The 16,619-nt window shown below is 46.1% G+C and overlaps 1 protein-coding gene across 1 annotated transcript in view; it reads left to right on the forward strand.

Annotated features, from left to right (window-relative positions):
* The window catches only part of LOC126455847 (uncharacterized transporter slc-17.2-like), a 584,529-nt gene that overhangs the window by 348,843 nt on the left and 219,067 nt on the right, over nucleotides 1–16,619 (forward strand). The window contains exon 6 of the mRNA XM_050091608.1: nucleotides 6,473–6,684. Coding sequence (XP_049947565.1) covers nucleotides 6,473–6,684 — 212 coding nt within the window. The remainder of the gene's footprint in view (nucleotides 1–6,472; nucleotides 6,685–16,619) is intronic.

Below are 16,619 nucleotides of genomic sequence, written 5' to 3' on the forward strand. Positions count from 1 at the left end.
ATGTATCGTCAGAAACGAAGACACGCGGTTGCAGCTGCCGTAAACACAAACAGTAATTGCACGTCACTATGGAACAGAGTCACGTGTCCACACCATAGCAGTCACGAAGGCAGATTTCCGAGTGAGCTACCCAAGCACGCTGCAGAGGACAGTTTCATTCTGGAAACATCCCCGCCCCTACGCCCGTGGATAAGCGATGTCTCCGCAATATCCTTTCTTCCAGGAGTGCTGGACCTGCAAGTTTTGTAGAAGAGCTTCTGTGAAATTTGGAATTTAGAAGATGAGGTTTTGGTGGAAATAAAACAGTGAGGACAGGTCGTGAGACACGCTTGTGTAGCTCAATCGGTACAGTACTTGCCTGTAAAGACAAAGGTCCGAAGTTCTAGTCCCGGTATAGAACACAGTTTTAATCTGCAAGGAAGTTTCATATCAGTGCACACTCCCCTGCAGAGTGAAAATTTCATTCTAGAATTTGGTACATGTTGATGATGTAAGACCCATGACCCGTCTACAACCGCATCAGACTCTTTGGGTTCAGGTGCTCCATTCTAATCTCTGTTTTGTGTCTGGGAGATAACCGTAGGTGCATCTCGATGTTTAGGTCTCATCCCATTGTTCCTTCCACAGGTGGAAGATCTGATTCTGATTCCGCTGCTTGCTTGTGGCCCGCATTCCTATTAATCCTACACTTCACGATGTTGTTCTGTCTACAGCCAGTACATTCCCCATTTTTCTGTACGTATCTGGAGAATGAGTGAATGTATCTCAAATATTACCTCAACTGACACAGAACTAACAGCTTCCGTTGTGGAAGAAGTATTCTGTCTTGCAACTTGTGAACTGTCCACAAAAGAATACATATTATTAATAAATAGATCCTATTTTCAGTGGCGTCATAACAACACGTGTACAGTGAGGTGAGCCGCCTGGAATTAGCCGAGCGGTGTAGGGCGCTGCAGTCATGGACTGTGTAGCTGGTCCCGGCGGAGGTTCGAGTCCTCTCTCGGGCATGGGTGTGTGTGTTTGTCCTTAGGATAATTTAGGTTAAGTAGCGTTTAAGCTTGGGACTGATGACCTTAGCAGTTAAGTCCCACAAGATTTCGCACACATTTGAACAGTGAGGTGAGAAAAATCATGGGATACCTCCCAATGACGTGACGGATCTCTTTTTGTCCGGCGTAGTGCAGCAACTCGACGTGGCATGGACTCAACAAGTCGATGGAAGTCCCCTGCAGAAATATTGAGCCATGCTGCCTCTACAGCCGTCCATAATTGCGACAGTGTTGCCGGTGCAGGGCGTTGTGCACGAACTGATGTCTCTATTATGTCCCACCTGTGTTTGATGGGATTCATGTCGGGCAAATCTCTGTGGACAAATTATCCACTCCAACTGTCCAGAATATTCTTGAAACCGGTCGTGAACAATTGTCGCCTGGTGATATGAAAGCGTTGTTTGGGAACATGAAGTCCATGAATTGCATAGTGCCTTGTTGACAACTTGGGTCCATGGTTTCGTGAGCTCTTACCAGCCGAAATCGGGACTCATCTCACCAGGCCACGGTTTTCCATTTATCTAGTGTCCAACCGATATAGTCAAAAGTCCAGGAGAGGAGTTGCAGGCGATGTCGTGCTGTTAGCGAAGGCACTCATATCGTTCGTCTGCTGCCATAGCCACGCCACATTCCGTCTCTCTGTCCAAATGAGACATTCTTAGCACGTCCCACGTTGATTTCGGTGTTTATTTCACTCAGTGTTGCTTGTCTGTTAGCAATGACAACCATACGCAAAAGCTGCTGCTCTAGGTTATTAAGTGCACGCTGCTGGCCACTGCGTTGTCCGTGGTGAGAGGTAATTCCTGAAATTTGGTATCCTCAGCACTCTTGATACTGTCGATATCGAAATATTGAATTTCCTAACAATTTCAGAAATTGAATGTCCCATGCGGCTAGCTCCAACTACCATTCGGCATTTGAAGTCTGTTAATTCCCGTTTTGTGGCCGTACTCACATCAGAAAAGGTGAGAAGAATTTGAGAGGAGGAGGAAAACTGTACTGGAGTGGGAATAACAGGTCTGGAGGAAATGGTGTGGCAGTGATGGTGAATGAGAATGTGCAAAGCTGTATTGAAAATGTGAGATATATATCAGACAGGATCATCATCTTAAACCTAAGATTCCAAAAAGAAACACTAAAAGTAATCCAGGTTTATGCACCTCAAGTGGGATGTAGCGAAGAAGAGAAGATGGACTTGGAAAATGTGTTAGAAAACCATATAGAGAGTGCTAATATAGTGATCGGAGACTTTAATGCACAGGTAGGCAAAGACAGAAAGGGATTTGAGCAAGTATTGGGATGTTTTGGATATGGAGGCAGAAATGAAGAAGGGGAAAGACTCCTGGGTTTGTGCCAGAGGAATGGAATGAAAATAGCAAACAGCTGGTTTATGAAGAGAGAAAGTGATGTTATCACCAGATACAGTTGGGATGGAAGAACCAAGAGTATAATTGATTATATTCTAGTAGATAGGGAATGGGGAGAGAAAGTAAGAAATGTGAAAGTAATTCCAAGTGTGAGTGCAGATGGAGACCATAGGTTACTGGTGGGACAATGGAAAATGAATCAGTGTGTGAAAAATAGAAAACAGAAGAAAGTGATGAGGATACGGGATTGGAAACTGAAGGAGAGTGAATGTGCTGAGAAGTACAGTGAATTAATCACACAAAAATTTTCAAAAGAAGTTTTCTGCGATGTAGAAAAAGAATGGAGTTTATTCAAAGACACTTAAGTCTGAGCAGCACAATAAGTATGTGGCAGAACATCTGGAAAGGAAAAAATAACAAGACACGTTGGTGGGATGATACCACAATCCAAGCAGTTAGAAGAAAAAAATGGAGCGTGGAGAAAGTGGTGGAAAACTAAAAATGACGAAGTCCATAAAAGATATATAGAGGGAAAGAAGAAGTGCAAAGAAATAGTGGAAACAGCAAAGAAAAAGGCATGGGAAGAGTTTACAAAAAAACTTGAAGAAGATGTGAAGAGCAATAAGAAAATGTTCTATAAAATGGTGAAAAATAAAAGGAAGGCTTCTAAAGTACCAGTAAAGATGGCAACAGAGGACGGTACCATTACTTAAGATACAGAGAATATAAAAGACCTCTGGAAAGAACATTTTAAGAAGCTGTTAAACGCTGAGGAGCAGGTACATGAGGAAACAACAAATAATGGAGAAATAGAGAGAAGTTGGGAAGCAGAATTAGGACAAATTACACGGGAAGAACTGGGAAAAGCTCCGAAGAAGATGAATGGGGGAAGCCCCAGGACCTGATGAAGTATCAGTGGACATGATAAGAGCAGCAGGTCCAGTGGGAATGCAGTGACTGTATAGAGTACTATCAAGCGTGTGGTGAAATACACTCCTGGAAATTGAAATAAGAACACCATGAATTCATTGTCCCAGGAAGGGGAAACTTTATTGACACATTCCTGGGGTCAGATACATCACATGATCACACTGACAGAACCACAGGCACATAGACACAGGCAACAGAGCATGCACAATGTCGGCACTAGTACAGTGTATATCCTCCTTTCGCAGCAATGCAGGCTGCTATTCTCCCATGGAGACGATCGTACAGATGCTGGATGTAGTCCTGTGGAACGGCTTGCCATGCCATTTCCACCTGGCGCCTCAGTTGGACCAGCGTTCGTGCTGGGCGTGCAGACCGCGTGAGACGACACTTCATCCAGTCCCAAACATGCTCAATGGGGGACAGATCCGGAGATCTTGCTGGCCAGGGTAGTTGACTTACACCTTCTAGAGCACGTTGGGTGGCACGGGATACATGCGGACGTGCATTGTCCTGTTGGAACAGCAAGTTCCCTTGCCGGTCTAGGAATGGTAGAACGATGGGTTCGATGACGGTTTGGATGTACCGTGCACTATTCAGTGTCCCCTCGACGATCACCAGTGGTGTACGGCCAGTGTAGGAGATCGCTCCCCACACCATGATGCCGGGTGTTGGCCCTGTGTGCCTCGGTCGTATGCAGTCCTGATTGTGGCGCTCACCTGCACGGCGCCAAACACGCATACGACCATCATTGGCACCAAGGCAGAAGCGACTCTCATCGCTGAAGACGACACGTCTCCATTCGTCCCTCCATTCACGCCTGTCGCGACACCACTGGAGGCGGGCTGCACGATGTTGGGGCGTGAACGGAAGACGGCCTAACGGTGTGCGGGACCGTAGCCCAGCTTCATGGAGACGGTTGCGAATGGTCCTCGCCGATACCCCAGGAGCAACAGTGTCCCTAATTTGCTGGGAAGTGGCGGTGCGGTCCCCTATGGCACTGCGTAGGATCCTACGGTCTTGGCGCGCATCCGTGCGTCGCTGCGGTCCGGTCCCAGGTCGACGGGCACGTGCACCTTCCGCCGACCACTGGCGACAACATCGATGTACTGTGGAGACCCCACGCCCCACGTGTTGAGCAATTCGGCGGTACGTCCACCCGGCCTCCCGCATGCCCATTATACGCCCTCGCTCAAACTCCGTCAACTGCACATACGGTTCACGTCCACGCTGTCGCGGCATGCTACCAGTGTTAAAGACTGCGATGGAGCTCCGTATGCCACGGCAAACTGGCTGACACTGACGGCGGCGGTGCACAAATGCTGCGCAGCTAGCGCCATTCGACGGCCAACACCGCGGTTCCTGGTGTGTCCGCTGTGCCGTGCGTGTGATCATTGCTTGTACAGCCCTCTCGCAGTGTCCGGAGCAAGTATGGTGGGTCTGACACACCGGTGTCAATGTGTTCTTTTTTCCATTTCCAGGAGTGTAGTACAATACCTGACGACTGGAGAACAGGAGATATTGTTCCCATCTTCAAGAAAGGCAATAAAATACTTTGTAAAAAGTACAGAGGAATAACCCTTATGAGTCATACAGCCAAGATTTTTGAAAGAATTTTACTAAATCGAATAAGTGAAAAGATAGAAAAGGAGCTGAGTGAAGAACAGCATGGATTTAGGAAAGGAAGAAGCACGATCGACCTGATATTTTCTATACGCCAACTGATGGAAAAAGGTTGGGAGTATAACAAAAGGGTGATAATGGTTTTTATAGGCATAGAAAAGGCATATGACTCAGTTGACAGGGAAAGACTCTGGGAAGAAATGAAGAAGATAGATATAAAAGATGGATACATTAATGTTATAAAGACAATGTACAGAGGACACAATTGTAGAATTAGAGCACAATCGGGGAACTCTGAATACTTCGAAATAAGACAAGGACTTAAGGAAGGAAGTATTCTATCTCCTGCACTTTTTAATGTTGTGATGGAGGGAATGAATAGGGCAGTTAAAGATATAGTAAAAGAAAAAGACAAAAAGAGTATTTTTGCAGATGATATGGTAATATGGGGTGATAAAGAGGTAGATGTACAGTTACAGCTTGATGCGTGGAAGGAAATAATAAAAAGGTATGGATTAAAAATAAATAAAGATAAGAGTGAAGTAATGGTATTTGGAAGAGAGAGAGGGATCAACGGAAATATTACCTTGAATGGAGAACCCCTCAAAGTGGTAGAAAGTTTCACTTATTTAGGGAGTGAAATATCTAGGGATGGAAGAATAACTAACGAAATTAATAGGAGGTTACAGAAGAGAGGCAATTTCTACCAAACAATAAAACACCTGATTTGGAATAATGAAGTTTCAGAAAGAGCAAAACTCCTTATGTATAAGAATTATTACATCCCTATTGTCACCTATGGTGGAGAAACATGGACAATGACAGAAAGGGACTGGAGCAGACTGCAAGCAGGGGAAATGAAATTTCTCAGAGCAGTTAAGGGAAAAACAAGAATGGACAGAGTAAGGAATGTAGAGATTAGAAAGGACCTTAAACAAGAAAGTATGAGAGAAGAAATTGTAAGAAAGAGATTAAGATGGTATGGGCATGTTAACAGGATGCATGGGCAGAGACTCCCCAAAATTATGGAAGAATTAAAGATGGATGGGAAAAGACCTAGAGGGCGCCCAAGAGCACGGTGGAAAATGGGAGTGAGAGTATCTGTAGAAAGGAGAGGTGTGACCTGGCGGCAAGTGGAGGAAGAAAAGTGGTGGGAGGACCGAGCCAAATGGAGAGGACTCGTCAACACCTAGACCCGGCAGTAGCTGGAGCGGGATTCGGATATAGATAGACTCACATCGGAAATCCTTTTCGCATGAATCACTTGAGTACAAATGATAGCTCCGCCAATGCACTGCCCTTTTATACCTTGTGTACGCGACGCTACTGCCATCTGTATATGTGCGATCGCTATCCCATGACTTTTGTCACCTCACTGTATAAGCACCGTGGCCGAAGAGCAGTTGTTGAACATTTACACTAGGGTGTTCGAGATAACATTATGTTGTAACGTCAAACCACTACGACTGCTTACTGACACACAAAGGGTTGCACGTGCTGCAGGTGCGGCGCTGGGCCCGGTGCTGGCGTCGTGTCTGGGCTGGTGGCTGGGCCGCGACGGGCTGGGCTACGCGCTGTCGCTGTCGTCGCTGCTGTGGTTCCTGGCCTGGCAGCAGATGGTGCGCGACCGCCCGCACCAGCACCCCAGACTCTCGCCCGACCAGTGCTCCAGCCTCGCTGCCGCCATCGGACCTTCCTTCTCCAGCGGACCGCCGGTACACGACACATCGTCTGCTAAAATTTACCTAAATAAGGGGTGTTCCCAACCTTCGGTATCAAACTTACACACACTATAGGGGATGCAAGTCTCATCATCTCTGTACAACTACTGCAACCAAGATTCCTTCTACAACTTTTACAGCCCCTCCCTTACACAAGAACTTCCTTCCATTTCCAAACTGGTGATTTCCTTATGCCTCATAATGTGTCACACCAAACTACCCCTTATTTGATGAAGTTGTGTAACAAATTAATATTTCTGACATTCGGTTCTGTATCTCCTCATTCGTTGTTCGATCTACCCATCCAATTTACAACAAAATTCTTCTGTACCATCACATTTCAAAAGTTTCTATATTCTTCTTGTCTCAGCTGCTTATCGCCCACGTGTCACTTCCGTACAAGGTTATACGACAAAGAAATCCCTTCATAAAAGACTTCATTACGCGTGGAAATTACATTGTCTAGCCACATTAATTTGATCAGCTGTCAAAAACCTAAATAGCCACCTTTTGCAGCGGGGACCGCTGCGAGACATGCAGGAAGAGAGTCATTGAGGTTCTGAGCTGTACCGAGAGGGATGTGAAGTCGTGCCGAATCCAGTGACGCGGCCAGCTGCGCTAGGTTTCTCGGTTTAGAAAGCATGGCACGAACAGCTCGATCGAGATGGTTTCCACAGATTCTCGATTAGGTTTTTGTCCAAGGAGTCTTTGGCCAGGGGAGTACGGTAAATTTATCCTAGTGCTCTTCGAATGTCACACGTACACTGTGAGTTGTGTCACACGTTGCATTGTCCTGCTGGTAGATGCCATCATGCCGCAGAAAAAAAAACTGCTTGTAGGGGCTGACATTGTCCCAAAGGATAGATGCATACATGTGTTTATCCACTGTGCCATCCAGAATGACGAGATCATCCAGGAAATGCTCTCCGGCCTGGACCATTCTGACAATTTTTGCAGGGTCTTTGCTTGCAGACGTTTCAGGTTGTACAAACCAACGGCCATCTGTTCTGTGGAACATAAAACGTGATTCATTTCGAAAGGCCATCTGTCACCAATCAATGGACGTCTAGTTTCAGTACTGGCGTGCAAAAACGAGCCTTCCTCGCCGATGAACAGCAGTCAGTATGGGTGCATGGACTAGGCGCCCGCTGCGGACGCAGTTGAGTAGTCACTGTTGGTAGCCTCTTGGGTCATCTGAGCGGTCAGTTGCTCAACAGTTGCACGCCTATTCGCCAGTACACAACTCCACAGCCGTCGTTTGCCCCTGTCACCTACACTCCTGGAAATGGAAAAAAGAACACATTGACACCGGTGTGTCAGACCCACCATACTTGCTCCGGACACTGCGAGAGGGCTGTACAAGCAATGATCACACGCACGGCACAGCGGACACACCAGGAACCGCGGTGTTGGCCGTCGAATGGCGCTAGCTGCGCAGCATTTGTGCACCGCCGCCGTCAGTGTCAGCCAGTTTGCCGTGGCATACGGAGCTCCATCGCAGTCTTTAACACTGGTAGCATGCCGCGACAGCGTGGACGTGAACCGTATGTGCAGTTGACGGACTTTGAGCGAGGGCGTATAGTGGGCATGCGGGAGGCCGGGTGGACGTACCGCCGAATTGCTCAACACGTGGGGCGTGAGGTCTCCACAGTACATCGATGTTGTCGCCAGTGGTCGGCGGAAGGTGCACGTGCCCGTCGACCTGGGACCGGACCGCAGCGACGCACGGATGCACGCCAAGACCGTAGGATCCTACGCAGTGCCGTAGGGGACCGCACCGCCACTTCCCAGCAAATTAGGGACACTGTTGCTCCTGGGGTATCGGCGAGGACCATTCGCAACCGTCTCCATGAAGCTGGGCTACGGTCCCGCACACCGTTAGGCCGTCTTCCGCTCACGCCCCAACATCGTGCAGCCCGCCTCCAGTGGTGTCGCGACAGGCGTGAATGGAGGGACGAATGGAGACGTGTCGTCTTCAGCGATGAGAGTCGCTTCTGCCTTGGTGCCAATGATGGTCGTATGCGTGTTTGGCGCCGTGCAGGTGAGCGCCACAATCAGGACTGCATACGACCGAGGCACACAGGGCCAACACCCGGCATCATGGTGTGGGGAGCGATCTCCTACACTGGCCGTACACCACTGGTGATCGTCGAGGGGACACTGAATAGTGCACGGTACATCCAAACCGTCATCGAACCCATCGTTCTACCATTCCTAGACCGGCAAGGGAACGTGCTGTTCCAACAGGACAATGCACGTCCGCATGAATCCCGTGCCACCCAACGTGCTCTAGAAGGTGTAAGTCAACTACCCTGGCCAGCAAGATCTCCGGATCTGTCCCCCATTGAGCATGTTTGGGACTGGATGGAGCGTCGTCTCACGCGGTCTGCACGTCCAGCACGAACGCTGGTCCAACTGAGGCGCCAGGTGGAAATGGCATGGCAAGCCGTTCCACAGGACTACATCCAGCATCTCTACGATCGTCTCCATGGGAGAATAGCAGCCTGCATTGCAGCGAAAGGTGGATATACACTGTACTAGTGCCGACATTGTGCATGCTCTGTTGCCTGTGTCTATGTGCCTGTGGTTCTGTCAGTGTGATCATGTGATGTATCTGACCACAGGAATGTGTCAATAAAGTTTCCCCTTCCTGGGACAATGATTCACGGTGTTCTTATTTCAATTTCCAGGAGTGTATATCCCTTCGTGCACTGCAGATGCCTCGGCGCCAGTTTTGAGTAACACCATTTTGCTATTCACAGTATATGTTAACCGCAGCGGCAGCCGAACAGTTGACAAACTTAGCCGTTTCGGAAATGTGTCCATCATTGGTCCGAAAGCCAATGACTGCACTATTTTCCGCATGCCCCCCCCCCCCCCCTCCACAACCTTCATACAGTATACCCTCCATTGCTAGTCTTGCCACCTTCTGTTTGTGAGTGGTTATTCAAAAATGGCTCTGAGCACTATGGGACTTAACTTCTGAGCTCATCAGTCCCCTAGAACTTAGATCTACTTAAACCTAACTAACCTAAGGACATCGCACACGTCCATGCCCGAGGCAGGATTCGAACTGCGACCGTAGTGGTCGCGCGGTTCCAGACTGTAGCGCCTAGAACCGCTCGGCCACCCAGGCCGGCCAAGTGTTTATTGCTCGTTGATGTCGAACATAAGCGGTGGTCTCATTTATGCAACTCGATCGTGTATATTCGATGTTAATAAATGTCTTTCCCAGAAACGCTTTTCTTGCTATTGCTAGTCTGAATTTTATACACTCTCTACTTCATCCATCATCAATTATTTTGCTTCTCTAATAGTAAAACACTTCTATTCTGTTTAGTGTTTCATTTCCTACTCTAATTCTCTCAGCCTCCCCTGATTTAATTCGACTACACACCATTATCTTTGCTCTACTTTTGTTTATCTACAAACCTCTTTTTAAGACATAATCCATTTTCATTTTCTCTATCAAGTCCTTTACCGTATCTGGCAGACTTATGGTGTCACTGGGAAACCTCAAAGTTTCTGTTTCTTCTCCCTGAACTTAATTCTCTTTCCCTATTTTTCCTTCATTTCTTTTACTGTTTGCTCAGTGTGCAGAATGTATGTTCAAAATGTTCAAATGTTTGTGAGTTCCTAAGGGACTATACTGTTGAGGTCATCGGTCTCCTAGACTTACACACTACTTAAACTAACTTATGCTAAGAACAACACACACACCTATGCCCGAGGGAGGACTTGAACCTCCGGCGGGAGGGGCCGCGCAGTCCGTGACATGACGCCTCAAACTGCGCGGCCACTCTGCGCGGTACAGATTGTATAACATCAGGGAAACGCTGCACCCTGTCTCATTCCCTTAAACCACTGCATTCCTCGTCTTCTTTGGAATAGGAATTAATGCATTATTTTTGGACGCTGAACGTATTTCTTCGGTGTGATATACCTGCCTCAGTAATTCTGAGACAACATCTACTCCAGGGCATTTGTTTCGATTTAGGTCTTATTGCGTTCTGTCCGATCCTTCTCGCGCAGTTACATCTTCCATCTCACATTCATTTACGATCTCCCATTTCACATTAATTTAGTTCATCTTCTCTTTTATAATATTAGCCTCGAGTTCATTTCCCTTGTATAGCCATTCTGAATATTCCTGCCAGCTTTCAGCTTTCTCTTCTTTGTTTGGCACTGGTTTGTCATCTGAGTTGTTGATATTCATAGAGCTGCTTCTCGTTTTTCCAAAGATCTCATTCCTACAGGCGGACCCGTCTTTCCGCTAGTACTGTCTGCTTCCACAGCCTTATATTTGCCCTTAGCAATTCCCGCACTGACAAATTGTATTCCTTCAGTCTGGTTTTTTAGACGACTGTATTCCATTTCGCCTGTTTCATTTGCTGAATTTATGCTATGGATAACAGATGAATTACACTGATAAATCAAAACATTATGACCACTGCCCATTGAAACGTTGGATATCACCTGATGGCGTTGCTGGCACGTGAGGCGCTATCAAAAATATGTCATATGACGGGGGATCACCCTAGCGAAGATATGGGCTGCAGATGGGCAAATCCATTGAGGTATACCACTTTGACAAAGGGCAGCTGATTGTTACGCACAGCCTGCGAACGAGTGTCTCTAAAACTGCGAATCTGGTCGAATATTCACTACTACTGTCGTGTGTGTGTGTAGGGAAAGAGGTAGAAGGGGGCGAAACTACCACTAGGCGCTAGATGGTCGGACCTGCACGACTCTACATAGAGCGTGTGGTTCGGAGGCTTGTCTGCACTATAAAGTAGGATGGATGGCGATCAGTGGAATCTTTGCAGAAAGAGCACAATGCCGGTACACGCACAAGTGTTTCGGAGCACACCGTTCATCGTACATTGTTGAACATGGAGTTCTGTTACAGACCACTACTAACTAATTTTTCACATGTTGACCCAACGACGTTGTCTATTATGATTGCAGTGGGCACGGGAGCATCGAGTTTCGACCGTCGCTCAATGGAAAAGTGTCGGCTGTTCGAGTGAATAGCATTTTTGCTACACTAGGTCGATTGTCATCTCCACAAACGCCATCGTCGAGGTTAGTGGCGGCTTGAAACGTGCAGCGCACCGCTGACGCAGGCTGGTGAAAGCATTATTATGCTATGGGAGTCATTCTCGTCAACTTGCACGCTGACAGCTGCGAACCACCTGCATCCCTTCATGCTTGATGTCTTCCCCAACAACTATGTCACCTTTCAGCAGTATAATTGCCCGTGTTTCGGAGCCTGAAATGTGCTACAGTGCCGGCCGTAGTGGCCGTGCGGTTTTAGGCGCTATAGTCTGGAACCGAACGACCGCTACGGTCGCAGGTTCGAATCCTGCCTCAGGCATGGATGTGTGCGATGTCCTTAGGTTTGTTAGGTTTAATTAGTTCAAAAGCACTAGGCGACTGATGACCTCAGAAGTTAAGTCGCATAGTGCTCAGAGCCATTTGAACCATTCGTGCTACAGTGGTTTGAGGAGCATTACAGTGAACTCACGTTGATGTCCTGGCGACCAAATTCGCCAGATTCAATCCTACAGTGAATCCTGGGTCGCTATCGGGCGCCATCACCGCGTATGCAAATCATCGGCCAAAATTTAGGAGAATTACAGGATCTGTGCGTAGACATATAATGCCACGTACCTCCACAAACCTACCATCAAACTGTCAGATCCCGTATACGCAGAATCAGTGATGTATCTCGTTCCAAATACGGACAAACAGTCTATGAAGAAGATGGTCGTAACGTTTTGACTCATCAGTGTAGCAGAACAATTATTTAAGTTGCTTTCGCCTAATGCCAGTTCTCGCTTCTCAACCCCAACGACCTCCTAGACGCGTTTCGGGTGATCGATCTTATTGGCTGTTTTGTTCTGTGTTCTACCTCTACATCTAGTTCAGTCTTCTCTTACTATCCAGTGGTAATGACTTGCCATAGATAGTAATCTCTTATGTTAAATAGCTTCTACTACGTTCACTTTCACCTCCATTATTTTCCCGATTTTATCATTTTTGGAAGAAGTGGTTGTAGCTCTGTCATCAGTTGCATTTAGAAGTATCTTTTCTTACTTCTTGATTGTGCTCAGTTTCGGACGCCTTTGTCCATTCTCAAACCATCCTACAAAGAAAATTACAGCTGACATGACAATTTTACACAGACGAGGCAGATACCAGGTATAGAAGAATGAAACCGGAATTTCCCTATGGATAGTGGTAACCGTCAGTGCAGGGCCCCTGAGACCGCGTCTGCAGCGCCAGCTGTTTCCTGTAACGGCTGACGAAGAACGTCAACACACAGTAACCCAAGTTCCATACATCGGTATCTGTTTCAAACCCGTAAACATGTCGAGTTTTGTGCCTACGAACTACGACTGCGGACAGTATTGGTTTTCTGTTATCATTTGAAGAAAACTGCTGCAGAATCGTATAGAATGTTTGTGGAAGCTTTTAGCGAACATGCTCTTGAAAAAACACAGTGTTTCGAGAGGTTTAAAAACTTCAAAATTAGTGATATTGACATGAGAAATGACGAGCGTGGGAAACAACTGAAAAAGTTCGAAAACAACGAATTGCAGGCATTATTGGATGAAGATTATACTCAAGCTTATTAGGAAGTCGCGGAACAATTGACTGTGACGCAGAAAGCCGTTTCGTTTTGGTTGAAAGCTATGGGAAAGGTCAGAAAGTGGGAAAACGGTTCCGCATGAACTGAATGAAAAACAGCAAACAAATGGAAAGACCACTTGTGAAATACTGCTCGCCAGATACAAAAGAAAGTCGCTTCTCCATCGAATAGTGACAGGTAATGAAAAATGGATATATTTTGAGAATCCTAAGCTTCGTAAATCCTGGGTGAACCCAGGCAAACCATCGACATCCACTGCAAGACCAAATCGCTTTGCAAGGAAGACAATGCTCTGTGTTTGGTGAGATCAGAAGGGTGTCACCTATTATGAGCTGCTAAAACCTGGTGAAACCTTTAACACTGATCGCTACCAAAAGCAAATGATTGATTTAAATCTAACATTATGTGAGAAACGACCGGAATATGGAAAAAGGCAATACGAAGTCACATTGCTCCATTATAAAGCCCCATCACACACAGCAAAACGAGCCAGGGAAATGATCAAGGCGTTCATTTGGGAAATACTAGGGCATGCGGCTTATTCTCCAGACTTGGATCCGTCCGGTTATCATCTGTTTCCATGACTGGGACACGCTCTCGCTGAACAACGCTTCAGTTCGTATGAAAATGTACGAGAATGTCTCGCTGACTGGTTCGCTTAAACGTAGCATTCATAGCCTGCCGGAGAGGTGGGAGAAATGTATAAGAAAGCAATGGAGGTTATTTTCAATAAAATATTGTTTATCAGTTTCAAACAACAGACGTCTAATTATTCCAAGCAAATTCCAGTTTCATACTTCTAAACCGGGTATCTGTAATAAGTTTATAGTACACTGGTAAACGTGTAAGGTACACATATTTGCCGGCCGGTGTGGCCAACGGCTCTAGACGCTACGGTCGCAGGTTCGAATTCTGCCTCGGGCATGGATGTGTATGATGTCCTTAGGTTAGTTAGGTTTAAGTAGTTCTAAGTTCTGGGAGACTGAGGACTTCAGATGTTAAATCCCATTGTGCTCAGAGCCATTTGAGCCATATACATATTGGTCACGGATATTTAGTTTTACGAGTTGCCTTACTAGTTACATACCTTATCGCAAGTGTGACAAATACAGGGGATAGCCTATGTACAAAAACTACCCCTGCAGTAATGATCAGTGCGGCACTATGGCCGACCCAACGACGGTAAATACACCACATAGGACTGACATTAAAGAGCTGGTGTGCAGGGACACCAGTAGTTACCAGGTAAAACTCTAGAGGCCACTAACAGCGGCGCGCGTCGAAGATGAAAATGTTTACAGACTAAACAATACATTCATTTTCTTTCATCAATTTCATATAGACTTAAGTACCCTACAATGCTGAAAATTGTTTTCTAAGACCACTCATTGGTCTCCAGTGGCTCGAATTACATCAAAGTTCCATGATATGACATCGTCTGCAGAATAAACTACAGTTGCATGAACTACGCTCAGTAGTTATACTGTCATGCAATATTCATAATTTATATCCAGTCCCCAAAAAGTTAATGTCTGTACTGCAACTCAAAACCAAAAAGTGCGGTAGCCTCAGATCGAAAAATAAACTAACCTGCGAATTTATAAGAAGTCTGCCCCCTAAACAGATCATCTCCAAAGTAATTCATTAGTTTAAATTTAGTCCTTTAATGGAGTAGAGAAGTGCCTTATTTTCATATAAAACCTAGTTTTACGACAATGACCAAAAATTATATTTGACTATAGCAATCTATAGACAGGGTTGTAGCCTCTCCCCGATGTTATTCAATCTCTATATTGAGCAAGCAGTGACTATAGAAATCTACCCCCATCATGAACCATGGACCTTGCCGTTGGTGGGGAGGCTTGCATGCCTCAGCGATACAGGTAGCCGTACCGTTGGTGCAACCACAACGGAGGGCTATCTGTTGAGAGGCCAGGCAAACGTGTGGTTCCTGAAGAGGTGCAGCAGCCTTTTCAGTAGTTGCAGGGGCAACAGTCTGGATGATTGACTGATCTGGCGTTCTACGGATCGGAGCGTGGAATGTCAGATCCCTTAATCGGGCAGGTAGGTTAGAAAATTTAAAAAGGGAAATGGATAGGTTAAAGTTAGATATAGTGGGAATTAGTGAAGTTCGGTGGCAGGAGGAACAAGACTTCTGGTCAGGTGAATACAGGGATATAAACACAAAATCAAATAGGGGTAATGCAGGAGTAGGTTTAATAATGAATATGAAAGTAGGAATGAGGGTTAGCTACTACAAGCAGCATAGTGAACGCATTATTGTGGCCAAGATAGATACGAAGCCCACGCCTACCACAGTAGTACAAGTCTATATGCCTACTAGCTCTGCAGATGAAGAAATTGAAGAAATGTATGATGAAATAAAAGAAATTATTCAGATAGTGAAGGGAGACGAAAATTTAATAGTCATGGGTGACTGGAATTCGTCAGTAGGAAAAGGGAGAGAAGGAAACGTAGTAGGTGAATATGGATTGGGGGTAAGAAACGAAAGAGGAAGCCGCCTGGTAGAATTTTGCACAGAGCACAACTTAATCATAGCTAACACTTGGTTCACGAACCATAAAAGAAGATTGTATACATGGAAGAAGCCTGGAGATACTAAAAGGTATCAGATAGACTATATAATGGTAAGACAGAGATTTAGGTTGGTTGGTTGGTTGGTTTTGGGGAAGGAGACCAGACAGCGTGGTCATCGGTCTCGTCGGATTAGGGAAGGATGGGGAAGGAAGTCGGCCGTGCCCTTTCAGAGGAACCATCCCGGCATTTGCCTGGAGTGATTTAGGGAAATCACGGAAAACCTAAATCAGGATGGCCGGACGCGGGATTGAACCGTCGTCCTCCCGAATGCGAGTCCAGTGTCTTACCACTGCGCCACCTCGCTCGGTAGAGATTTAGGAACCAGGTTTTAAATTGTAAGGCATTTCCAGGGGCAGATGTGGACTCCGACCACAATCTATTGGTTATGAACTGCAGATTAAAACTGAAGAAACTGCAAAAAGTTAGGAATTTAAGGAGATGGGACCTGGATAAACTGACTAAACCAGAGGTTGTACAGAGTTTCAGGGAGAGCATAAGGGAACAATTGAGAAGAATGGGGGATAGAAATACAGTAGATGAAGAATGGGTAACTCTGAGGGATGAAGTAGTGTAGGCAGCAGAGGATCAAGTAGGTAAAAAGACGAGGGCTAGTAAAAATCCTTGGGTAACAGAAGAAATATTGAATTTAATTGATGAAAGGAGAAAATATAAAAAT

This window comes from Schistocerca serialis, chromosome 2 (assembly GCF_023864345.2).
Source record: "Schistocerca serialis cubense isolate TAMUIC-IGC-003099 chromosome 2, iqSchSeri2.2, whole genome shotgun sequence".
Taxonomy (NCBI): Eukaryota; Metazoa; Arthropoda; class Insecta; order Orthoptera; family Acrididae; genus Schistocerca; species Schistocerca serialis.